The sequence below is a fragment of the Pan troglodytes genome, chromosome 7, assembly GCF_028858775.2.
Source record: "Pan troglodytes isolate AG18354 chromosome 7, NHGRI_mPanTro3-v2.0_pri, whole genome shotgun sequence".
Lineage (NCBI taxonomy): Eukaryota > Metazoa > Chordata > Mammalia > Primates > Hominidae > Pan > Pan troglodytes.
In genome coordinates, this window is record NC_072405.2 from 110,391,861 (window position 1) to 110,416,468 (window position 24,608).

The following is a 24,608-nucleotide window of genomic DNA, read 5'->3' on the forward strand; positions in this document are numbered from 1 at the left end:
ACAGCAGGAAATTCCAAACTTAAAATGTATAAGGGCAGGAAAATTTCAAACTCAAAACAAAATGTGCAAGGGCAGTTGGGCACATGGAGAAGCTGCAAATAATTTGTTATAAGCAGAAACTAAGAGTTGTTAGAGGAAAGGATTAGAGAAAATTCCTGAGAAGTGAAGAAGCTAAGTATTGGGAAGTTCTGGATGCACCTTCAGAGTCTGAAGAGCATTTTAGAAAGTCCACTCTGGTGGCAGAATGGAGGACAGAATGAAGAGAGGCAAGGGTGGCTGCTAGGAGACCAGTAGGAAGCTACCGCATTTCTCCAGAAGGCAGTGGGGGGTGGAGCAGAACCAAGATGTGACATGTTCAGTTGGCAGAATCAACTGCATGGGGCAAGGAGTGAGGGAATGAAGAGTATAGGCTTGGGAGAAAATAAGATGCATTTAGTGTGAGGTTGTTAAGTTTGAGGTACCTGTAGGACTGTAAAGAATTAATGAATTACACATTCTTCAAGACAGCACCTCTCTGAAGCCTACCCCCACACTCCCTGGCAGAGTGAATAGTACCCTCTCTAGCTCTTCAAACAAATCTCTATTACAGCCATTTTACCCTTCCCTGCCCCACATTTGCAATTCTCCTGCAGAATTCTACTGAATTTTCTCTGTGTAGTTTACTACCTTCTAAAATCCCATATTATCTACTCATTTTTGTTTAATGTCTGCTCCCCATCTCCATCCCAATGTAAACAGGGCAGGGAATTTTGCCTATGATTAAGTAAAATCCACATAACCCCAAAACCATTTAAACATTGCCCTTTTCTTTTTTCTCCAGTTAATTTATTTTTCTTGACATATTTTATTATGTCTGAGGAGTAAAAGACTATATCGTATCTCCTTTATATTGTTCAAGGAAGAATCATTGTCACCTCTCCCCACCTAAAAATGGGCAAAAAGACACCTAGTTATACAGTTTGCCTGAGCTTTACTTACATACTCCAGATTGAAGCCACTGAGCTGTAATTTCATATTCTTTAGTCTTTTGCCTTTTTGCTTCCCTTTTTTTTGAGACAGAGTCTCACTTTGTCACCCAAGCTGAAGTGAAGTGGGGCAATTTCAGCTCACTGCAACCTTCGCCTCCCGGGTTCAAGCGATTCTTGCACCTCAGCCTTCCAAGTAGCTGAGATTACAGGTGCATGCCACCACGTCTGGCTAATTTTTTGTATTTTTAGTAGAGACGGGGTTTCATCATGTTGGCCAGGCTGGTCTTGAACTCCTGACCTCAAGCAATCTGCCCGCCTCGGCCTCCCAAAGTGCTGGGATTACAGGCGTGAGCCACGGTGCCCAGCCCTTTGCTTTCCTTTCTTGCATTGGGTGTCATCCCATCATTGACTTCAGAACTCTAAAACCTACCTGCTTGCCACAAAATCTGATGCTTCTTTTTGGGACCATCCAATAAAACGTAATGGGAGATTTCCCAAATTACCATGATATTCAAGCTATCTGGATATATTTAAGTGAATATAATCAAGGAAAAAGGAAAGACAGAGATTCAGGGAAAAAATAGCAACTTGCATCTCCATAACCTTCTTAATAAAGAGTTAAAAGCACTGTTTTCCAGGATGGCAAGACAACTACCCCCATTAAAACAGAGCAATGCAATGATGTCTGGCATGTAGTACATGCTCAGAAAAAGTTAATGCTATCATTGATAATAGTGTAGCTTACACTGACCAAACTCCCAAGTGATCCTAGAACTACCACTCTCTGTTGATAGGAAAGAGCGTGTTGGATTGGGAACTAGCACCAACATGAATTCTTGTTGAAATTCTGGATCTTCTTGCTATGACTTGTCATTACTTTGCCCTTTTGTAGGGCCCCAGCACCCATTTGTATTCTACATATGTTGATCCATTCTGATCTCCATAAATTGTTCTGCACGAGAATTATCTTGATATTTCAACTGGAGAGTTAATATACAAGAGAGCTTGTAAATATGAAAGTTTGACTTTTGGGATCACTCTGTCATCTTTCTCTTAGGATAACAATGGTTCCATCTAATAGTTCTTACAGGGAAGCCTATTGTGCCTCTTGTATTAGATCACCTCTTTGGTTAAGAGGAGAGGTACTTTGTAACAGGGCTAATGGTTAAAATATTTATGCTCTGTTAGCCTGTCTGTGAAGAAAGAAGCCAGGAACTGCTGCGTTTTCCTGAAGGGTTTTTAAATGGCATCTTCCTGGAAAGATCAACTTAAATCTCTCAAGCTGGTCTGGGTAGATGCAACAGAAGGAGTTTGAACTTCTGGAAGTGAAAGGTGAAGCTCAAAGCTCTCAGATTTCTGGATGGAGAGCCCGAAAGGAGTATAACCTGCTTAATAAAATATCAGACATAGTGCGTGTTGGGAGAAAGAACGCCTACTTCTTTCATTAACTTTAAAATAGTTATTAACAATCAAGTTATTTTTAAATTTTTTAAAGTAGCTTCATTTTCTTCACCCTACTAAGTAAAATATCTTCTGGAAAAAAAGGAAACAAATGTAAACGTTCTGAACCCAACTGATCTATCATACTGAAATTTTGATACTTGAAAGAACGCACCTCCACTGAGCAGGGCGTTTTGTTCTTCTATGGTGGAATACATAGAACGGAGGGCCGGTGAGTAGACAGCGAAAGCTACCAAAATCTCTTAGATTTAAGAGGGAGTTAGTTGTTCATGTAGCTACCGTCACACTAACCTTTGCTTTAAAACAAGTAAACGGATTGGGCGAGGGATGTGACAGTAGCCTATCAGAGAAGGGGCCAGAAAGCAAAAACAAAATCAAGAGAAAGGTAGGAGGCAGCTGCCCCACTGCCCCAGTACAGATATCAAACAATTTTTAAAAACAATCTGGAAAAGTGTTTTTCTACGTGAAAATCATTGGTGTAGTCGATTCTTCTATGTTCGTCCGAGTAACAGCTATCCTAGTACTTCTCGGACACTGTCATCTCGGTTTTTCTTCTAACCCTCTACCGTTCTGGAAAAGTGTTACTTTGTACCACTACATTAGTCAGAAACACACACCGCCTTGTACTTGCATAACTGTTAAAATGCTCTGCTTTCCTGCAAAATTAAAATAGCTGGGGACCAGGCACTTAAACCCGTAGAATCTAACAGACAGAAAGCCCCTGCTTTACCGCCTTTGTGCCATCCGGGTTGTCTGGCCACGCCTGGGGCGGAAGAGGCGGGGAGAAAGAGAGAGAGAAAGAGAGACAGCACTGTGCGTCATGTACCAGCGCCGGAAGTTGGTCTCGACACCTGGACTAGCCGGGTTGTATTTGGAAACGCGGAGTGAGAAGTTTTTCCGTGCTGTGTAGGTAAGCGAATTGGCGGGTTGGGGTTTGTGGTGGATATTTGGGCCAAAACTGGAAAGACACTTGGGGTAAAAAGGTCCGGTATGGGGGTAGAGTTGAGAGTGGCTGGGGATACAGTCCATGCTATCGCTCTTTTCCCTATTTTCTTTTAGTTTAGATGTTTAGCCAGTAGGAGTTATTTCATTGTTCTTCCCTCGGTGAGCCTGTTCCCCTGTTGAGGGATATAATTTTTTTTGGCTAACTTCTGCTAGAGTTTGGGGAAATAGAACTTGTGTTAAACGAGAACGCGAGCTTTACAGTCAGATCTGTATCCCTTTGACTTTTAGTAGCTGAGTGATCCTGCGGAAATTAACATGTTTAAGTATCGGTTGCTTCCTCTGTAAAACAAGAGTGATGTCTCCTAGGATTGTTATGAAGATTATAATGGCCTAACACGTATGAAGTAGTTATTATGTCCAGTTTGGGGTAAACGCTCAATACTTGGGTGTATGCGTTTCGTCCTTGAGACCTAACCCATAGGATTTGGGGAAAGGAACAGATTAGGAATTGGATCTTTGTAGCTTTTCCTGAGAAAAATGGGCCCGGATGGACTTGTGAGAAGCCCTTTTGAGATATTCAGTATTTGAGTCTGTGATTTCAGGGGCTAACAATGGACACCCAGAAGGACGTTCAACCTCCAAAGCAGCAACCAATGATATATATCTGTGGAGGTAAGAGTAGCACTTACCTAAAGTAAGAATATTTTATTTAAGTTTGTTTGAAATTGTTACATTTATTCTTTGCTTAAATGAGTTACTGGTCTTCAGAGTTATAAAGTAGAACACTTTAGCAACCATAAAAAAAAATCGTTGAGGGCAGTAGACCTGGGTTCGTCCTTGGTCTTCTGTTTACTAACAGAAAAAAACAAAGCTCGTTGAGATTTCATTCTCTCTCCTGGAAATATGCATGGCCTACAACCTTTTTCTTTCCTATTTAATAAAAGCAGCAGACCCTTGAGATTGAGTATATTTTAGTGTTTTGGATTGCCTTAGGTAAATAATATAGTTAAGATAATTTGTCTGTAATATTTTCCTCTTCGGCATTGAGTAAATTTTTTTTTTTTAATTCTAGAGTGTCACACAGAAAATGAAATAAAATCTAGGGATCCAATCAGATGCAGAGAATGTGGATACAGAATAATGTACAAGAAAAGGACTAAAAGATGTATCCTTTTAACTATGCTTTCTAAATATGAGTTAGGAGGAAATGAATAATGCTGGGGTTGATAAAGATTAATTTCTGGTTAAAATGATAACTTCCTGGATTACAGTACTTAAAAAACAAACATGATTAGCATTTTCATGGACCAATGCATAGGCTCTAAATAATCTAAATAATGCTAGTTGATTTTGGTTCTCATAGATTTATTTTTTAGGGATTCTGTGCAGTCAAGCTTGAGGATAGGGATACATTCTGAGAATTGTGTCCTTAAGCAATTTCATCATTCCTACAGAAACCTAGACCGTATATCCTACTATACATACACATCTAGGCTATATGGTATAGCTTATTGCTGCTAGGCTACACACCTGTACAGCATGTTATTGTACTGAATAGACAATTGTAACACAATGTTTTTGTATATCTGAACATAGAAAAGGTACAGCAAAAATAGAGTATAATCTTATGCGACCACTGTTTATATGTGCTCCATCTTTGACCAAAACGTCATTATGGGTGCATGACTACATTTATATAAGTATTCATTCTTGAGCTTCAGTTTATGGACAAGCTAAAGTTCACAAGGAGAAATACAAATATTGTGTATACTACCTAATGGAAAAAGTTGGGCATACAAATTGTTCAAATACTGAGAGTAGGCCCAGCATGGTTGCTCACACCTATAATCCCAGCACTTTGGGAGGCTGCAGGAGTTCAAGACCAGCCTGGGCAACATAGTGTGACACCATGTGGAAAAATAAAATACAGAGTAAATTGTTATGATATAACTAACACACATTTTAAATCGACGGATTATCAGCTTTAACATTACTTTAGTGTTTTGTTTTTTGTTTTTTGTTTTTTTTTGAGACGGAGTCTCGCTCTGTCACCCAGGCTGGTGTGCAGTGGCGCAATCTCGGCTCACATTGCAAGCTCTGCCTTCCGGGTTCATGGCATTCTCCTGCCTCAGCCTCCTGAGTAGCTGGGACTACAGGCACCCGCCACCATGCCCGGCTAATTTTTTGTATTTTTTACTAAAGATGGGGTTTCACCATGTTAGCCAGGATGGTCTCGATCTCCTGACCTCGTGATCCGCCCACCTCAGCCTCCCAAAGTACTGGGATTACAGGCGTGAGCCACTGCGCCTGGCCTGCTTTAGTGTTTTTTGATACATTTTATGGAAAAGGTGGTGATAAAAATTGAAAGTGTTTTTAGTTTATTTAAAAACCAGTTGTCATAGTAAATAGTGAATTCCATTCTTTTTTGCATTTTAAGTTAAATAACAAACCAGCTTATTGCAAAGAGAAAGTGACTTTGAAACCTTCAGTCTTAATAATGTTTAAGTACCGTTTTTGTCCTTAACTCAAATTAATACAGTGGTCGTTTTTGATGCTCGATGAATGCTGGGAATTCAGAGGAATGTCTTCACTTATACTTGGATTTGCTCTCTTCCCATTTCTGATTGTTGTATAGCTTTCGATTTTGCTTACAGTAGTTCCCCCTTATCTTCGGGAGATACATTCCAAGGCCCCCAGTGAACTCCTGAAACCTCAGATAGTACCAAACCTTTATACACTGTTTTTTCCATATATATATACCTATGATAAAGTATAATGTATAAATTAAGCATAGCAAGAGATTAATAATAATGTAATAGAACAATGATAACATACTGTAATAAAAGTTATGTGAATGTGGTTGGTCTCTCTTGCTTTCAAAATATCTTCTTGTACAGTACTCACCTATTTTAGAATGTGGTTGACTACAGGTAACCAAAACCACAGAAAGGGAAACTTTGGATGAGGGGGGCACTACTGTACTTAGGAATACAACTATATACATATGATTTTATTTTTAAGACCATATTATATTTGGGTATCTACTAATATTTTGTATAAAGCAATTTTGTGTTCCATTACATGACTTTTTGTTTTATTGTATATGTAATTTAACACACAATAAAGGGTAAAGTTGCTTCCCCAAACCACACTTTTAATCAAAACCTAGAATCATCTGCAGTCCTTGTTAAAATTGCAGGTTTCTAGAACCCTCTGAAGTTCTGATTAAATAAATTTATTGCAAACCACTGTCCTGTGTCACTGTGTCATTTGATATGAAGTATACCATTGTGCTTGGTGTCAGTATGCATATGTCATCTTGAGTTCAGTTTTTCATTTATTACTAGGTATAGGCCTTCCTGTATTTTCATATAATGCTTGATTCTCTTTTAAATCTCAGAATAATGAAGGGAAACTTTAATTGTTTTCTGTAAGGCAAAATCAACCACAAGCAAAGTGAATGAAGCAGGCTATTAAGCCAAGTGCAGTTTCCCAGGTGTAATCACTCATTAAGGTCAACAGTTCTGCTTTTAGGATATAAAAAGAACAGGCAGTGACTCGGGAGGCTGAGGTGGGAGGATCACTTGAACCCAAGAGTTTGAGGCTGCAGTGAGCCATAATCATGCTGCTGCACTCCAGCCTGATGGACAGTGCAGCACCCTGAGTCAAGGGCTGGGGAGGGGAGCGTTGGTTTACACTGAATTATTGGATAAATGTTTAAGTCTTCAGCCTTGATCTTTGGGATGTAGAATTAATGGTCACACCTATACGCTATTCTGTTCAAGGATTCCATGGTTGTGGAATGTCATGTTGGCCAGCCTGATGTGCATTTTAAAGATTAGATGTATTCCAACTTTATTAATAGCTGTGTCTGTCTTTGACATTCAAAATATTGTCCGTAATATTTTGTTAAAAAAAACCTGTATTTTTACTACCATCTTCATATATTAAATTCTATAAATTTATTACATGCTATATGAAATACTTCCATGCTCAGATTTTTTGTTTTGTTTTGTTTTTTAAGACCGGGTCTCCCTCTGTTGTCCAGACTGGAGTGCAGTGGCATGATCATAGCTCACTACAGCCTCCATCTCCCAGGCTTACACAATCTTCTCACCTCAGCTTCCTGAATAGCTGGGACTGCAAGCACACACCACCATGCTGGCTGATTATTTTGATTTTTAGTAGAGATGAAGTCTCACTACATTGCCCAGGCTGGCAATGAAATTGAGCTTTCATAATTTTATAATTTTAGTATATTCCTTCTTGAACATTTTAGATATGGGAGCCCCAATACATGGTATTTCTTTATGACAGTTCCCTAAACAGATAAATCCCCAACTTATGGGATAATATACTTCTCTTAACTCTTCTCATTTTAGACTAAGTCCTTTGCATATCAGTAGTTTAATTGAATATTGTTATCTGGTTAACTGGACAGAATAACTTCATGCAAAAAGTGTTACAGCTGGAACTCAGACTGCTTTCAGTCAGCCACTTACCTTTTTGTGCTCCCTTCATGTATAAACTAGATGTAATTTTACCTCTTACCTACCTAGACAGTTTCAAGGAAAAAACTGATATAAAATTGCTTTTAAAACATTCTTTTGACTAGTGCTCTGTCAATATGAAAATTAGTAAGCTTGAGCTTGATGTTAGCACATCACTTGGTACCCTGTAAACTGCTTACTGACTGCACACACTGAAAAGCACATCCTTGTCCATGGGAAAAGCACTGAATGGAGATTTGTTCAAATTCAGCCCTGCCCCTCAATGACTGGCCGATTCACTTTATTTCTTTTAACTTCAGCTTCTTTATCAAAGTGGAGGAATTATGATTATAAGTAATCACAGGGATTATAGAGATAACAGTGCTTTAAGATAGCTATCTTAAGAGATTGGAGTTATGAAAAATTCAAAAATGAAATCAGAAATGAAGCCAGGAGTGGCGGTTCACACCTGTAATCCCGGCACTTTGGGAGGCCAAGGCGGGAGGATCGCTTGAGCTCAGGAGTTCAAGAACAATTTGGCCAACATGGCGAAACCCCGTCTCTACTAAAAATACAGAAATTACCTGGGTGTGGTGGTACATGCCTGTAATCCCAGCTAGTCAGGAGGCTGAGGCATGAAAATTGCTTGAACCCAGGAAGTGGAGGTTGCAGTGAGCCAAGATTGCACCACTGCACTCCAGCCTGGGCGACAAGTTGCCTCATAATACATAATACACACATGTCCTCACCCTTCCTTAGAATAAGCTCTGTGTAATAAGTTTAGGTGGCGTGGTTATTTGAACAGAGAGGACTGAAGGATGAGAAAGAACATTACCGAAACAGGGAAAACACTCCATGTAAAAGTCATGGGGTGGAAAGTGAGCTTAATCTTGTTCCCACTTCAGAATCAAGCCCATGTGACTCAAACTTTATGACAGGAGGGATAGTGGGAGGAGATGAGGTTGCAGAGGTGGGCAGAGGCCAGCTCACTTAGGGTGTTGTGATGCAAAGCCATTGGGACAGTAAGCAGGAGAGTGACCTGGTCTGATGTGAAGAATTACCAGGCTGTTGTGTGAGAATAGACTATGTAGGACAGGTGGCAACAAAGAAACAACAGACCGTCTGTAATAGTTAAAGTTAGTGGTAATGGTGGCTGGGCCAGGGCTGTAGTTGTGGAGGTGGTGAGAAGTATCTGGCTGTGGGACTTACTGATGGATTCGTTAGTAATTAAGTGCTCAGTAAACAACATGGGCTTTGGTGTAAGGCTTTGGGTCCAAATACGTGCACCACCCCTTGTTACCTGGCTAAGTGACCTTACCAGGCCTCACTTTATCTCCTTGTTTCTTGGATGATATCTTCTTTTATCTCTATGAAGACTAAAGTGATTTTAAAAAAATTTTTTTTTTATTTTATAGAGCCAGCCTCTCACTATATTGCACGGGCTGGTCTGAACTCCTGGGCTCAAGCAGTCTGCCTGCCTTGGCCTCCCAAAGTGCTGGGATTACAGGCATGAGCCACTTTGTCCTGCCGAGCATTAGAATTTTTGCCACTAACAGTGCTTGGTAGCAGACCGCAGGTCTGTAATTTAAGTGCAAAAGGGAAAGAGAAATACATTTACAGAACTGCCAGACACTGTAAATTAACTTTGATCTTCATCATCTATTTTAACTAGTTTGAAATTATAAAACTGAAATAAATTTCCTGACAAGTAACCTCTATTGTTTTATTCATCTGAATTGTATTAGTATTTTGTCTTATTCACCTTTTCATCCCTGTGCTGAGTATGGTGCCTGACTCATAACCAGCACTCAGAAAACGTGGAATTCATGAAAAGGAAGAGGGAATTTTGTCTTTCATTTACTCTTTTTTTTAAAGAGGAAGAGGTAAGTAAATCTTGGTTGCAATGTACTCTGAAATTTTAATTACATTTTTTATAGTTAAATAGGAGTAATCAATTTACTTAGCAGGGAATACAGCAGTCCGGGATAACAGAACAGTAGCAGCGTTTTAAAAAAATATTTTATTTATGGGCCAGGTGTGGTGTCTCATGCCTGTAATCCCAGCACTTTGGGAGGCCAAGGCGGGCAGATCACTTGAGGTCAGGAGTTCAAGACCAGCCTGGCAAACACGGTGAAACCCATCTCTACTAAAAATGCAAAAAAATTAGCCAGGTGTGGTGGCGGGCGCCTGTAATCCTAGCTACTCAGGAGCCTGAGGCAAGAGAATCGCTTGAACCTGGGAGGCAGAGGTTGCAATGAGCCAAGATCCCGCCACTGCACTCCAGCCTGGGCGACAGAGCGAGACTCTGTCTCCAAAAACAAAAAACAAAAAACATAAATACAATAAAAATTTAAAAAAGTATTTAAATATATATATATACACATATATATGTATATATATATACACACATATATATATGTATATATATGTATAGTGTAGAGGCAGGGTCTCACTGTGTTGCCCAGGCTGGTCTCGAACTCCTGGCCTCAAGCCATCCTCCCGCCTCGGCCTCCCAAAGTGCTAGGATTACAGGCGTGAGCTCCCGCGCCCGGCTGATGCCAGCGTTTTAACTCTCTACAACAAACTGAAACTCAAACGAGAGGAAGGGGACCTCTCACACCAACTCTTATGCCCAATTGGTCCTCTGCCAGTGAAGGCGGGGAAGGTGAACCTGTGGCCGTCGGCAGATCTGCAGATCTGCTGGACTGCGGGTCGGGGCGTGGCAGAGGCCTAGTCCCCGCCCCGGCCGTCAGCCTGTCGCCTCTGGCTCGGGCCGGGCGACGAGACCCTCCCTCAGCACCTGCAGTGCAGCCAGAGCCGGTGCGGCGGCCGCGACTTCCCCGACGCGGGGCGCTGAGAAGCAGTGAGTGCCTGTGTGTACCTGCCGGCCGGGAATATAGGACTTGTCGCATCTCAGCCCTTCCCTCCCGGAGCGGGGGCGAGAGGTCGAGGCGGGGAGGCGAAGGGGCGGTGGGCCGCGAGGGAGAGGGAGCGATGGGGTGGACGTCCTTCAAGGCCGGGGAACACGCGGGGCTTTCCAGGCCGCGGGGGACGGTGGCGGGTGTCGGGGCGCGGTGGCAACGCTGGAGTTCCCGGGTCCACCGGCGCGGTCAGCCCTGGTGACCCAAGCCAGGGGCTGGGGAGCAATCTGAGACCATTGCGGCTGGGCTGTGGGGCTCCCCAGTCCCGGCAGGTCCTGGCGCCGCTGTACATAGAAACCGTTGCCACGGCGGGAGGATGCCGTTTCTTTTCGGTCTCCGACTGCAGGGGGCGGTCGGCCCTGTGGATGCAGGAAAGAGGGTGCCTCGGTGGGAGAGACCCAGCTTTTCGCGTTAGTAGGCCCGAGCAGTTTGAACTGGAGGTATTACTAAGCTGGCTACGAAATATGGGAGGTGGATGTGGATCAGGATGATGGAGAAATTAAATCCAGCTAGGACCGAAGGTTTTCCCAATTAGAAACAGACTGCAAACAGAGGTGGAAGAGTTCTAAAGTATTGTATAACTTGTTTTTTGGAACTTGAGATGGACATTCAGTAGTCTTGAGAAGGTGTATCCTACAGAAAGAAAGAAAAAAAGAGAATCCTTTTCAAAAAGGATTCTCAGAGAGACTTGGTCCAAAGGTAGTGAGTTCTCTCACTTGATTGTTCAGTTATAGATCCAACTCCTCGTTGTACTCTTTCTCCCCTTCTCACTACTGCACTTGATTAGTCAAAAAAAAAAAAGATTCTCAGAGAAATGTTAAAACGATGTTCAGAATGAAATTCATTTGATTAGGTAAGAGATGGCTCTATCATTTCATGTGTTTTTAATCACATTTTATTGAAATCATAAAATCTCAGGGGTTGCAAAATACCTTCAATTCAAGGTAATCTATTTTAATCCCATTAGATGCTTAGATCTCTCCCACCAAAGATCCCTTGCTCTTTGGAAAAATCCTTCTAAGGCAACCCATTCTATTCTGGGCAGCATCAATAATTTACGAGTTCTTCATCTTGCTTTCCTGTAACTTCTACCCTTGAGGTTATCCTTGTCATGGGAGCCATTCATCAATAGGCCCTGAAGGTATGGTGTGAAAGCCACATCTAATTTCTCAGCTAGATCTCATCCTGAAGCCTAAGAACTGTCATCTATATCATATACCTAAGTCAAAGCCGGCAGGAATTTGGAGAAGTGGACAGTGTCATCCTTTTCTGCAGAGGTCTGATATATGACCAGACTCCCAGAGGGCTGAAAGAAATACTTCTATGAATTAGACCCATTGCTACTTCTTGTTTTTAAAATCATTGCCCAAGTACAGTGGGTTTTCTTTAACCTTTGACAGTGACCCACAATAAGAAATATAGTTTACTTTGTAACCTCGTGCATTTATATACACACATAATTTCCATTTATATAGACATGAAGTAAAAGTTTGTATAAAGCAATATTTACTTTAATGTTATATGTCAGGTAGTCTATTTTTTATTCTATTCCATCTCATTATAAAACAATGTTAATTGCAACTCACTAAATTTATTTATGGGTTGCTACCTGCAGTTTGAAAATCACTGGTACAGTGGTTAAGTATGTGGGCTCTGTAGTTAGCCTATTGAGACTCGTATCCTTAGTTCACTTGTCGACTTGCTCATTTGTAAAATAGGAGTAATTATTAATATCCTTTATGAGAGAGGTTTTGAAGATTAGGTGAGATAAGCTATGGCACATGGTAATTTAGCTCCATAAATGTTAACTGTTATTACTAATGTCACTTAAAACCTACCCGGTACAGTAATTGAGGGATTAAATGAAGTAATATATGTAAAGTACTTAGAATGGTGCCTAGCACACATTAAGAACTATATATTTGTTGCTATTATTATTATCATTAGCATTAGCAGCAGTATCTTTAAAGTGATGTTCTCCAAGACCTCCTTATTCCCAATTCAATTAAATGCAGCGAATGTTTCTGAAGGGGTATAGGCACTACTTATTATGTTAGTCCTGGAGCTGTGAGGATAAATAAAGTAAGTTCTTTCACAAACTAGAAGGGAAGACAAATAAACATAATTCAAATTTGTGCTAAGAGAGAGGTATGTACAGGGCACGGCACGGTGGCTCACGCCTGTGATCCCAGCACTTTGGGAGGCCAAGGCCGGCAGATCACTTGAGGTCAGGAGTTCAAGACCAGCCTGGCCAACATGGTGAAACCCCATCTCTACTAAAAATACAAAAATTAGTTGGGCGTGGTGGCCCACGCCTGTAATCCCAGCTACTCAAGAGGCTGAAGCAGGAGAATCGCTTGAACCCAGGAGGAGGAGGTGGCAGTAAGCCAAGATTGTGTCACTGCACTCCAGCCTGGGTGATAGAGCAAGACTCCAACTCAAAAAAAAAAAAAAAAAAGGAGAGGTATGTACAGAGTGCCCTTAGAACACAGTTCATTGTGTAGTAGGGAGAAGTAGGCAGGGAGTGGAAAAAGGATTGTGTTAAGGCAAGTTACAGAAAGGATGTTATTATTTATGTTTATGGTGAATCACAAAGAATGATGGGGCTGTTAACAGCTAAACTAGCAGAAGGTCATTCAAAATTAACATTAAAAAATCTTAAAAAGCAATTTGGGCACCACAACCTTCTCTGTCATTGTATTCCAGCTTTGCTTAAGTGAAGATTAAGTGAGGTAATCTGTGTATGGCACACAGTAATTTAACTCCATAAATGTCAATTGTTGTTATCAGGAACAGAGAATTCAAAATTAGTTGACTTCCTCCATGGAAAAAAACCTCTACCTTCTTTTTCTACAGAAGTACCTAGAAGGGCTGGGCATGATGGCTCACACCTGTAATCCCAGCACTTTGGAAGGCCAAAGCGGGAGGATCACTTGAGTCCAGGAGTTCGAGACCAGCCTGGGGAAAATGGCAAAACCCCTTCTCTACAAAAAAATCTAAGAGAAATTAGCTGGGAGTGGTGGCACGTGCCTGTAGTCCCAGCTACTCAGGAGTCTGAGGTGGGAGGATCACCGAGTCCAGAAGGTCAGGCTGCAGTGACCCACGATTGCACCACTGCATTTCAGCCTGGGTGACAGAGTGACACCATCTCAAAAACAAAAACAAACAAAACCCTCCACCTCCTTTTATACAGAAGTATCTATGTGGCAGGCCAGGTCTCACTAACACAGGCCTCCATAACAATGATTTCGGTACTGACTGAGTGGTTAAGTTAAATATTAAAAGCCAGTGCCCTTATACAAAGGCTGGGATGTAACAAAAGCCCACCAAGAGTTTTGCCTAGGCCTTTCCTGGGCCTTAAAGCATGACAAAATAGCAAAGGAATTTTTAACGACCCATTTAGGATTAAACAAGTTTTACTGTGGGTCTGAAGAAACTCCCCAGACCTCCACAAACAAGTTTATGGAGGGTCTGAAGGAACTCCCCAAACCTCTGTGATTTAGCAGGAGACAAGATAAGGGTAATTGCCCCAGCACCTGGACCCATTTAAATTAAGTAAATTTACTGAGACCCCAGAGGAAGGTCTTCAGCACTCAGACTTTAGATATAGATTAAAAGAAGTTAATCACTTATGTCTTTAGACGAATGCATGCTTACACATGGACATATGGCTTAGAAGGTATATAAGCTCTGGAAAACTTTGTAATTTTGAGTTGGTCTGGCGATAATTTCCAGGCCTTCTCCCTGTAGCCAGTTGCAGAAGTAAATACCGTCTTCCTCCTCGGTTCATCTGCATCTCGTTATTGGGCCACAAAACTAGCAGGCCAACCCTCAGTTTGGTCCAGGAACACCTAGGTGGGACAGGCACAATGGCTCATGCCTGTAATCCCAGCACTCTGGGAGGCTGAAGCAGGAGGATTGCTTGAGGCCAGAAGTTAGAGACCAGCCTGGGCAACATAGGGAGACCCTGTCTCTACAAAAAATTTTTAAAAATTCAAAAAAATACAAAGAAGTACCTACATGGTTACCACTATCCAAATTGAGTATTATTTATACATTAGATTAATAACTTTTAAATATTGTATTTCAGCTATGACTACCAAAGATTATCCATCATTGTGGGGCTTTGGAACAACAAAAACATTTAAAATTCCCATTGAACATCTGGATTTCAAATACATTGAAAAATGTTCAGATGTTAAACATTTGGAAAAAATTCTTTGCGTGCTCAGGTAAGCATTTTAAAATCATTACATGTTTTAGTATGACAGTTTTAATTATCTTGTTGTTACCTTCTAAAGGTAAAAGCTACATTAGAAATATCTGTTTTTGCCCATGCATGGTAGGTCCCAAAATAGTGGTTTTGATCCTATGGTTAGTTTGGAGAGTTCCACCTAGGTCTACTGCCAGCATGAGACGTAGGCTAATTAATATCCAGGAGGGTATTTTTCTTGCCTTCTCTACATTTTCTAGGAGAAGGTAAAGTAGCTGTGAAAGCAGCCATTAGGATGGGCTGTGATGGCTCACGCCTGCAACCCCAGCACTTTGGGAGGCTGAAGCAGGTGGATCATTTGAGCTCAGGAGTTCAAGACTAGCCTGAGCAACAGGGTGAAATCCTATCTCTACAAAAAATACGAAAATTACCTTGGCCTGTAGTCCCAGCTACTCAGAAGGCTGAGGTGGGAGGATTGCTTGGGCCTTGGAGGCTATAGTGATCCCTGGTTGTGCCACTGCACTCCAGCCTGGGTGACAGAGTCTCACAAAATAAAAAAATAAAAAATAATAATAAAAAAAATAAAAGAAGCTATTAGGAGGTAAGCTTATCTCACCAGCCTAGGCTGGTGGCACTTTCCCACTTCATATCACCTGACAACAAGGGAGGGTGACCCACCGCACACTGATCACATGGAGGGTGGTGGGGAGGCCTGAAGGTAATACCAGAAGGCAGGGAATTAGGACCTTCTCGGGATAGAGCCCCATTCTAGTGACTGTCCAACTGAATATACATCAAATGTGGTTGTTAAAAATGCACATTTGAGGGCCCTATTCCCAGCGATTCTGCTTCAAAAAATCTGGGGTAGGGCCAGGGAACATGTGTTTTTAACAATGGAGCTGGCTGATTGATATGTAGGTGTTCAAGGAACCCACTTGAAGAAACACTGTCCTGAGTACCACCAACTTGTGACACCTCTTTTGGATTTCTTTTCTTTCTTTCTTTCTTTTTTTTTTTTTTTAAGACTGGATCTCACTATGTTGTCCAGGCTGATGTCAAACTCCTGGACTTGAGCAATCCTCCTGCTTTGGCCTCCCAAAGTGCTGGGGCCTCTTTGGGCCTCTTGAGCTATTTTCATTTGGATACCAGAGTTCTATTGCAGAAGACACTTGTGGAGCATGAACTGCTTTCCAGGACATCTAGAATTCCTATTACCCTGTGGTGGTTCTTTATTTCCTCTATCCCTGTTCCTTATCACTGGGTTCTTTCCTTTTTCTCTTTAATCACCTTTAGCTTCCTTTCTTCCCTGTTGGTCCACAGCCAGATGCTGATGTGATAACATCATCATTTTTAAAATGGAAAGTGAAAAATCAATAATATCAATTGTTTCCCCTTTTTTAGCAGAATATTATCATGTATACTTGGTCAAGGATGGATAAATAAAAATGAAAAGTTTATTGGATGAAACAGTTGGAAAGCTACAGTTATAATAATGTTGGTTCCAAGAAATTTTATGAATAGCCTAATTCAGTGATAATATATTGAACTTGGAATTGTTTTTTAAATTTTAATTTGGAAATGAAATGTATTTATATTTTTCTAGAAATGTAAGAGTGAACAGACCTAAAAAAGAATGGGAAAGGACTGATTTTCCTTAAAATAAAAGCAACAGATGTCTCCATTTAACTCTCTAAGGAAGGAATTCTGTTCCTTGAGTGGTTGGATTTCAGGGTGTTTTGTTTAAGCTGTTTATCTGCCATTTTCTTCCTACCTCTTTGAAATAAAAAAATTTATGAACAGAAACTCCTTGTTGAAAAGGAAGTCCAAATTCTCTTTCTGCTAGTCTCTAATATTGAATTTATGAGTTTAATATCATGTACAAAATGAACATATGAACATATATATGTTGAAGAGAAAATATTATTGTTTTTGTTAGATTAAAATTTTGTTTCTTTGGTTGATATTAAACTGAAATTTATATGATACATGAGATTTGAAACTTAGAAAAAGTAAATGATAAAATTTTTTTTTATTTTTATTTTTTGAGATGCAGTCTCACTCTGTCACCCAGGCTGGAGTGCAGTGGTGCGATCTCGGTTCACTGCAACCTCTGCCTCCCAGGTTCAAGTGATTCTCCTGTCTCAGCCTCCTGCATAGCTGGGATTACAGGTGCCTGCCACCACACCCGGCTAATTTTTGTGCTTTTAGTAGAGAGTCCGTTTCACCATGTTGGCCAGGCTGTTCTCGAACACCTGACCTCAAGTGATCCGCCTGCCTTGGCCTCCCAAAGTGCTGGGAATACAGGCCTGAGCCACAGTGCCCAACCTGATAAAAATTTAATATAATTAACTATTCATTGATATGTTTATTGACTTCATCATAAGCTATATATTTAATTAAAAATCAAACTATGAGTCTGCAAACCAGATGCTATCAAGCAAATTACCATCCATGATCCATAATGCTTTTTATATTTTTAACTCAGACAAATATGTAAGATTCAGTAAGTTTTAATGTTTCAAATGTTTTCCAAAAAATTATCAGAAGCTCCCAGTTATAAAATAGTTGGATAATCCATTCACCCCAAATGAACTACCTTTTGTGTGTGAGGTAGCAATCTTCTGTGACACTATTACCCTTAATTCATATGAATTCCCTCTTCACATGAAGAGTACAGACAACAAAAAGGGGCAGATGAGTCTCATTATTCATTGACTCTTGGTGTTTTCATAGTGTGTTAAATGCCTGATTTCAATTTTACAGCAACAAAAAATACCAATATTTATTCTGAAAGGTAATTGTATGTTCCAAGCAGCCGATATTAACAACTTCCATCACGACTCTAGGAATAATTCGCAGTTCTGAACCATGTTGTAGAAAAACATTTCCAGCAGGTCTGTGCAGGATTTTTTCCTATTCCATCATTGGTAATAATTGCACTTCTTGCAGCAGGAACTTGAAATTCTTCTGTTGCAAACTGTAAGACTGCTGTGAAAGGTGTACTTTCAGGAACAGAGTATTTTGTACGCCAGCCGCGGGTCAGACCTCAGAGTGATCTTAAAGGAAACCTTTGACATGGTGGCGCCGGGAGGAACCCAGAACCCACGCCAACTCCGCGGAGCAACCCCACTTCCTCCACGGTGCCGGGGACCACCCCGCCCCACTCACCCTTATCCAGTTTTTAAAGTATGTGATGAAAATTGGTTTCTTTGGAGTTCCTTTTTTTCTTCTTTTAATCATTCCATAGATTAACGGGTAAAAATGGAGACTACGCGGGTTAAGGAAAGAGACTGGGAAGCAGACCTTGAGATCTCCACAGAACCTCAGGGTTCCATGGAACCCAGCCTGCAAACCGCTGGTCTAGATGATCCTAAATAAGGTGCTAACTCTAAAACTTATTTATTTCTTTTTAAGATCTGGTGAGGAAGGATATTATCCTGAACTTACAGAATTTTGTGAAAAGCATCTTCAAGCCTTGGCCCCTGAAAGTAGAGCTTTGAGGAAAGATAAACCAGCAGCAACAGCAGCCAGTTTTACAGCTGAAGAATGGGAAAAAATTGATGGTGATATAAAGGTATATAGTAATACCAATTTTCCATAGATATTGTTGAGACATTCTATATATGTTTACTTCACTTATCGGAAATCCTAGGCTTCTTGTTTGTCCGTAAAGGGCTTTTAGTGTCAATTAGGCAGGATTGGTTGCTTTTTACACCCAGGGGAACATTGCGAATTCGCGTGTGTGCGCGTCCATACATGTGTGTATTTAAATTGACTGAATAATATTCTGTCCTATTAAAAAACCTATAATTTAGTCATCTTCAATAAATAGTGCTGTATAAACATGTTTATTTGTAATTTTTTTTCTTTTTTTTTTGAGATGGAGTCTTGCTTTGTTGCCCAGGCTGGAGTGCAGTGGCACGATCTTGGCTCACTGCAACCTCTGCCTCCCGGGTTCAAGTGATTCTCCTGCCTCAGCCTCCCGAGCAGCTGGGATTACAGGTGCGTGCCACCATGCCTGGCTAATTTTTGTATTTTTAGTAGAGATGGGGTTTCACCATGTTGGCCAGACTTCTGGAACTCCTGACCTCAAGTGATCCACCCACCTCGGCCTCCCAAAGTGCTGGGATTACAGGTGTGAGCTACCATGCCTGGCCTATTTGTAATTTTTTTGCACCTCCCTGATTATTTCCTCAGGATAAATTATTATAATTCAAATTGCTTGGTCAGATGTGGTTGCTCACACCACCTGTAATCCCAGCACTTTGGGAGGCTGAGGCAGAAGGATCACTTCAGGCCAGGAGTTTGAGACCAGCCTGGGCAACATAGTTAGAGCTGTCTCTACAAAAATATAAAAATTAGCTGGACGTGGTGGCATGTGTCTGTAGTCCCAGCCATTCAGGAGGCTGAGACAGGAGGATCGCTTTATCCTGAGAGACCGAGGCTGCCGTGAGCTGTGATGGTGTCATTGCACTCCGGCCTGGGTGACAGAGTGAGACCCTGTCTAAAAACAAAAAGCAAGAGAAAGAGAAAAAGAATTTAAATTGTTTGATCAAAGGATTTGAATATTTTTAAGCCTTTTCAAACATATGTTCTCAGAAAAGTTGTACCTTCATACACCACCCCCAACAGTGTATAAGAATGCCCAAGCCAGGTGCAGTGGTGTGTGCCTATAGTCCCAGTTACTCAGGGAGGATTGCTTGAACCCAAGAGTTCAAGGCCAGCCTAGACAATACAGAGAGACCTGGTTTCTTTATTAAAAAAAACAAAAACAAACAAACAAAATGCCCAGTTTTAGGTACTCTTTGCTGGATACTGTAATCATTTTTAGTCAATTAAATAGTTGAAAAAATGGTAGTACCATAGTCCCTTCTTATCTTTGGGGCATACTTTCCAAGACCCCCAGTAGATGCCTAAAACTGCAAATAGTACTGAAGCCTAAATATACCATGCTTTTTCCTCTATATGCATATCTATGATAAAGTTTAACTTATAAATGAGGCACACTAAGAGATTAACAATAAAAAACAGAACAATTATAACAGCATACTGTTGTAAGAGTTATGTGAATATGAGCTCTCTTTCTCTCAAAATATCTTACTGTATTGTACTCACCTATTTTTGGACGGCAGTTGACTGTGGGTAACTGAAACCACAGAAAGCAAAATTACAGATAAGGGGAAGACTATTGTAGTATATTTTTTTATTGCTAGAAAAGTTGAGTTATTTTTCATGAATCTGTCACTTAAATTTCTTCTTAAATATTTACAGATTTCTTTTAATCAGCTTTATTGAGGTAAAATTTACATTCCATATAAATTACCAACTTTATAGTGTACATTTCACTGAGTTTTGACAAACGTATATGATACAGAACATTTCCATCACCACTAAAAGTTTTCTCTTGCCCATTTGTGGTCAGTGTAGACCCCACTGCCTGGCCTTTGGCAACCACTGAACTGTCAGCATAGTTTTGCCTTTTCTAGACTTGCATATAAATGTAATCATACAGTATGTTGTCATTCCTGTGTGTCTTCTTTCACTTATATAATGCTTTTGAGATTCATCTATGTTGTTGCATGTGTCCATAGTTTGCTCCTCTGAGTTGCTAAGTAGTATGGAATTGTATGAATATCCCACAGTTTGTTTACCCACTTACCTTTGATAAGACCTGCAGTGGATGCCTAAAACCTAGATAATACTGAGCCCTAAATATACTATGTTTTGACTGCCAAAATGTTTTCCAAAGTGGCTGTACCATTGTGCAATCCTGACAGCAATATATAAAATTTCCACCTGCTTTACATCCTGGTCAGCACATAGTATTGTCCGTTTTGTTAGTTTTAGCCATCCTACCAGGTATCTCATTGTGGTTTTAATTTGCGTATCTCTAGTGACTAATGATATTGAGTGTCTTTTCATGTAACTTCTATTGTGAGGTGTCTTTACATCCTTTGCCCGTTAAAAAAAAAAAATTGCCTTGTGTTCTTATTGAGTTGCCAAATAATTGTTCTTTATCAGATACGTTGCTTTGTTGCCCAGGCTGGAGTGCAGTGGCACCATCACGGCTCGCTGCAGCCTTGACCTCCCAGACTCAAGCGATGCTCCCACTTCAGCCTTCAGAGTAGCTGGGACCACAGGTGTGTACCACCACACCTGGCTATTTTTTTTTTTAATTGTTTGTAGAGACAGGGCTTCACTATGTTGTCCGGGCTAGTCTTGAACTCCTGGGCTGCTCTGGCCCCTCAAAGTGCTGGGATTACAGCATGAGCCACCATGCCCAGCCATCTTTTTTTTTTTTTTTTTTTTTTTTTTTGTTGAGACAGAGCTTTGCTCTTGTTGCCCAGGCTGGAGTGCAATGGCACAGTCTCAGCTCATTGCAACCTCCACCTCCCAGGTTCAAGCAATTCTCCTGCCTCAGCCTTCTGAGTAGCTGGGATTACAGGCATGCGCCACCACGCCCAGCTAATGTCATATTTTTAGTAGAGACGAGGTTTCTCCATGTTGGTCAGGCTGGTCTCGAACTCCCAACCTCATGTGATCTGCCCGTCTCGGCCTCCCAAAGTGCGGGGATTACAGGTGTGAGCCACCACGCCTGGCCTCTTTTCATTTTTTTTTAACAGTATCTTTGGAAGAGTGAAAGTTTTAACTTTTGATGAAATCTTTTTTTTATTGTTTGGGCTTTTGTGTTTTATCTAAGAAACCTTTGTTTAATCCAGGACATCTAATTTTTCTCCTAGGAAGTTTATAGTTTTAATTCTTATATCTAGGTCTATAATCAGTTTTAATTTTTGTATTGGTGTTTGAACAAAAAGTGTTCAAGCACCATTTAATAAAATATTATCTTTAAATTTCTTGGTACCATTGTCAAAAATCAGTTGACCAAAGCTGGGTGTGGTGGCGCATGCCTATAGTCCCAGTTTCTCTGGAGGCTGAGACAAGGGGATCACTTGAGCCCAGGAGTTTTAGGCTATCATGCACTATTACCAAGCCTGTGAATAGCTGCTTAACTCTAGGCTAGACAACACAGCAAGACCTCATCTCTAAAAAATCTTTTTTAAAAAATCAACTGGGCTGAGCACAGTGGCTCACGCCTATAATCCAGCACTTTGGGAGGCTGAGGCGGGTGGATCACTTGAGGTCGGGAGTTCAAGACCAGACTGGCCAACGTGGCAAAACCCCATCTCTACTAAATACCAAAAATTAGCTAAGCATGGTTGCGTGTGCCTATAGTCCCAGCTACTCAGGAGGCTGAGCCACAAGAATTGCTTGAACCCAGGAGGCAGAGGTTGCAGTTAGCTGAGATGGTGTCACTGAACTCCAGTCTGGATGACAGAGCAAGACTGTCTCAAAAAAAAAGAATCAATTGATCTTATGTGTGGGTCTATTTCTGACTCTTTCAATTCTGTTTCATTATTTTATTTTTTATATTTATTTATTTATTTTATACTCCTTGAGGAGCAAGGCTACCCCCTAGGCAGTCTGCCCACAGTAGCCTGTTTCATTATTTTAAATGTCCATCTTTACTCCATTACCTTCTTGTCTTGATTGCAATAGTTTTACAGTAACTCTTGAAATCTTACTGTAATAAGAGGCTGGAAAAAAAAAAAGAGACTGGAGGTAGTACAAGTCTTCCACCTTTGTTCTTTTTAAAAGTTGTTTTGGCTATTCTAGGTCTTTTGCTTATTACAAAATAACTTGCTTGTGTTTGAATTGGGATTGTGTTGAATTTATGGATCAATTTTGGAAGAACTGACATCTTAATATTGAGGTTTCGGATCCGTGAACATTGTATATTTCTTCATTCATTTAAGTCTTCAATTTTTTTTACAGCAATGTCTTATAGTTTTCAGTATGTAGTTCTTGCATATTTTTGCTAAACTTATTCCTAAGCATTATATGTAGCTCATGCTATTATAAATGTTAATATTTTTATAATTTCAATTTTTTGCTCATCCTGTCATCTCAGTTATGAAATTTTGTTTTTTTATTATAGTGAAATACATATTACATAAAATTTATTATCTTAACCAGTTTTGAGTGTACAGTTCAGTAGTGTTAAGCATATTCACATGGTTGTGCAACCACTCTTCAGAACTTTTTCATCCTGCAAAACAAATGCTATACTCATTAAACAACAACTCCCCATTTTCCCCACTCCCCTGTCCCCTAGTAACCACCATTCTATTGCTGTTCCTATAAGTTTGACTACTTTAGATACCTAATTTTAATTTCAATTTTTAATTATACAAGTTTGTATTTATCTAATTGCTTTTTCATATTGACTTCATATCCTGCAATTTTGTTAAATTCATGGATTAGTTCTAGGAATGTTTTTGTAGTTTCATTGGATTTTCTACCTGCAGGATCATGCCATCTGTGAAAAATAAGAGATGTGCTTCTTTTCCAGTCTGCCATTTATTTATTGATTGATTTATTTTTTACTTGCTTTATTGAACTGGCTAGAACCTCCAGTTCAGCAGAAGTGGTAAGAGCAGATCCTCGCCTATTTCCCAGTCTTACAGGGAAATCGTTCTGACTTTCACTGTGAAATATAACGTTAGCTTTAAATTTTGTGTAGATGCCCTTTATCAAGTTGAAGTTTTCTTCTGTTCCTTGTTTGATGAGAATTTTTATCATGAATGGGTTTTGAATTTTGTGAAATGCTTTTTCTGCATTTATTGAGATGAACAGATGATTTTCTTTGTAGTCTGTTAATAAGGTAAATTATGTAGATTGTTTTCAAATATTATACCAACCTTACATTCCAGGATAAACTCTACTTGGTCATGATGTATCTTTTACAAATATATTCCTGGATTTGATTTGCTAAAATTTTGCGAAGGATTTTTGTGTCTATGATCATGAGAGATATTGGTCAATAGTTTTATTTTCCTGTAATGTCACTGTCTGGTTTTGGTAGCAGGGTAATGCTGGCCTCATAAGAGGAGTTGGGAAGTATTGTCTCCTCTTCTGTTTTCTAAAAAAGTTGGTATATGATTGGTATTATTTCTTTCTTAAATGTTTTCAATTCACTGTTGACACTGTATAGGCCTGGGGTTTTCTTTGTAGGAAAGATTTTAACTGTGAATTCAATTTTTCAAATAGATACAAGGCTGTTTAGGTTATCTTTAGAGCTCTCTTTCTGTACGGCTTCCTCCTTTCTGATATTTTTTTCCTCCGAATCCTCACAGTCTTGGCCTCCCTAACATCCAAACTTTGTCTGCTGAATTCAGCAAGACCACAGGGTTCTGTTTGGGTACTTTTCCTGTGCTGCAGCCTGGAAACTGCAGTGAGTTGGAGCAAATGTAGGGCTTACCTCATTTGTTCACCCTTCTTTCAAGAATCACTGTCCTGTGCCACCTGTTGTCTAGTGTCTGACCACCATCACTCCATATATCTTACCCAGTTTTCTAGAATTTAGGTAAGAGAGTAAATCTAGTTCCTGACTCCATCAGGCCAGAAGAAGTCCCTTTATTGATTTTTCTTTTTTTTTTTCTGAGACGGAGTCTCGCTCTATCACCCAGGCTAGAGCGCAGTAGCACAATCTTGGCTCACTGCAATCTCTGCCTCTCCAGTTCAAGTGATTCTCCCGCCTCAGCCTCCCGAG

The 24,608-nt window shown here is 40.3% G+C and overlaps 2 protein-coding genes and 1 pseudogene across 6 annotated transcripts in view; 2 read left to right on the plus strand and 1 right to left on the minus strand.

Annotated features, from left to right (window-relative positions):
- The first annotated feature begins 3,235 nt into the window (after window positions 1-3,235).
- POLR2K (RNA polymerase II, I and III subunit K) lies at window positions 3,236-6,623 on the plus strand. The gene is made up of 4 exons (XM_001151505.6): window positions 3,236-3,339; window positions 3,977-4,046; window positions 4,447-4,539; window positions 5,914-6,623. The coding sequence occupies exons 2-4, from the start codon at window positions 3,986-3,988 to the stop codon at window positions 5,934-5,936; spliced, it is 177 nt and encodes a 58-aa protein (XP_001151505.1). The 5' UTR covers window positions 3,236-3,339; window positions 3,977-3,985; the 3' UTR covers window positions 5,937-6,623.
- Window positions 6,624-10,452: 3,829 nt separating this feature from the next.
- The window catches only part of SPAG1 (sperm associated antigen 1), an 83,599-nt gene continuing 69,443 nt past the window's right edge, over window positions 10,453-24,608 (plus strand). The window contains exons 1-3 of one of the 5 annotated variants that reach the window (XR_010159295.1): window positions 10,453-10,727; window positions 14,876-15,017; window positions 18,413-18,572. Coding sequence is in view for 4 of the 5 variants with exons in the window: in XM_009455725.4 (XP_009454000.2) it covers window positions 14,878-15,017; window positions 18,413-18,572 (300 nt within the window). In the remaining variant the exon portion in view is untranslated. Of the gene's footprint in view, window positions 10,738-10,910; window positions 11,226-14,875; window positions 15,018-18,412; window positions 18,573-24,608 lie in introns of those variants that run through there. The other 4 variants (XM_009455725.4, XM_016959725.4, XM_001151756.7 and 1 more) reach the window with 4 other exon arrangements.
- LOC101058126 (ubiquitin-fold modifier 1-like) lies at window positions 17,667-18,156 on the minus strand (annotated as a pseudogene).

Bases quoted from the DNA above. Each gene is read 5' to 3' on its own strand.
- POLR2K (XM_001151505.6), top strand. From the start codon at position 3,986: ATGGACACCCAGAAGGACGTTCAACCTCCAAAGCAGCAACCAATGATA. The intron at 4,047-4,446 runs GTAAGAGTAGCA...TTTTAATTCTAG, and splicing joins AATGATATATATCTGTGGAG to AGTGTCACACAGAAAATGAA. The intron at 4,540-5,913 runs GTATCCTTTTAA...AAATTAATACAG, and splicing joins CAAGAAAAGGACTAAAAGAT to TGGTCGTTTTTGATGCTCGA.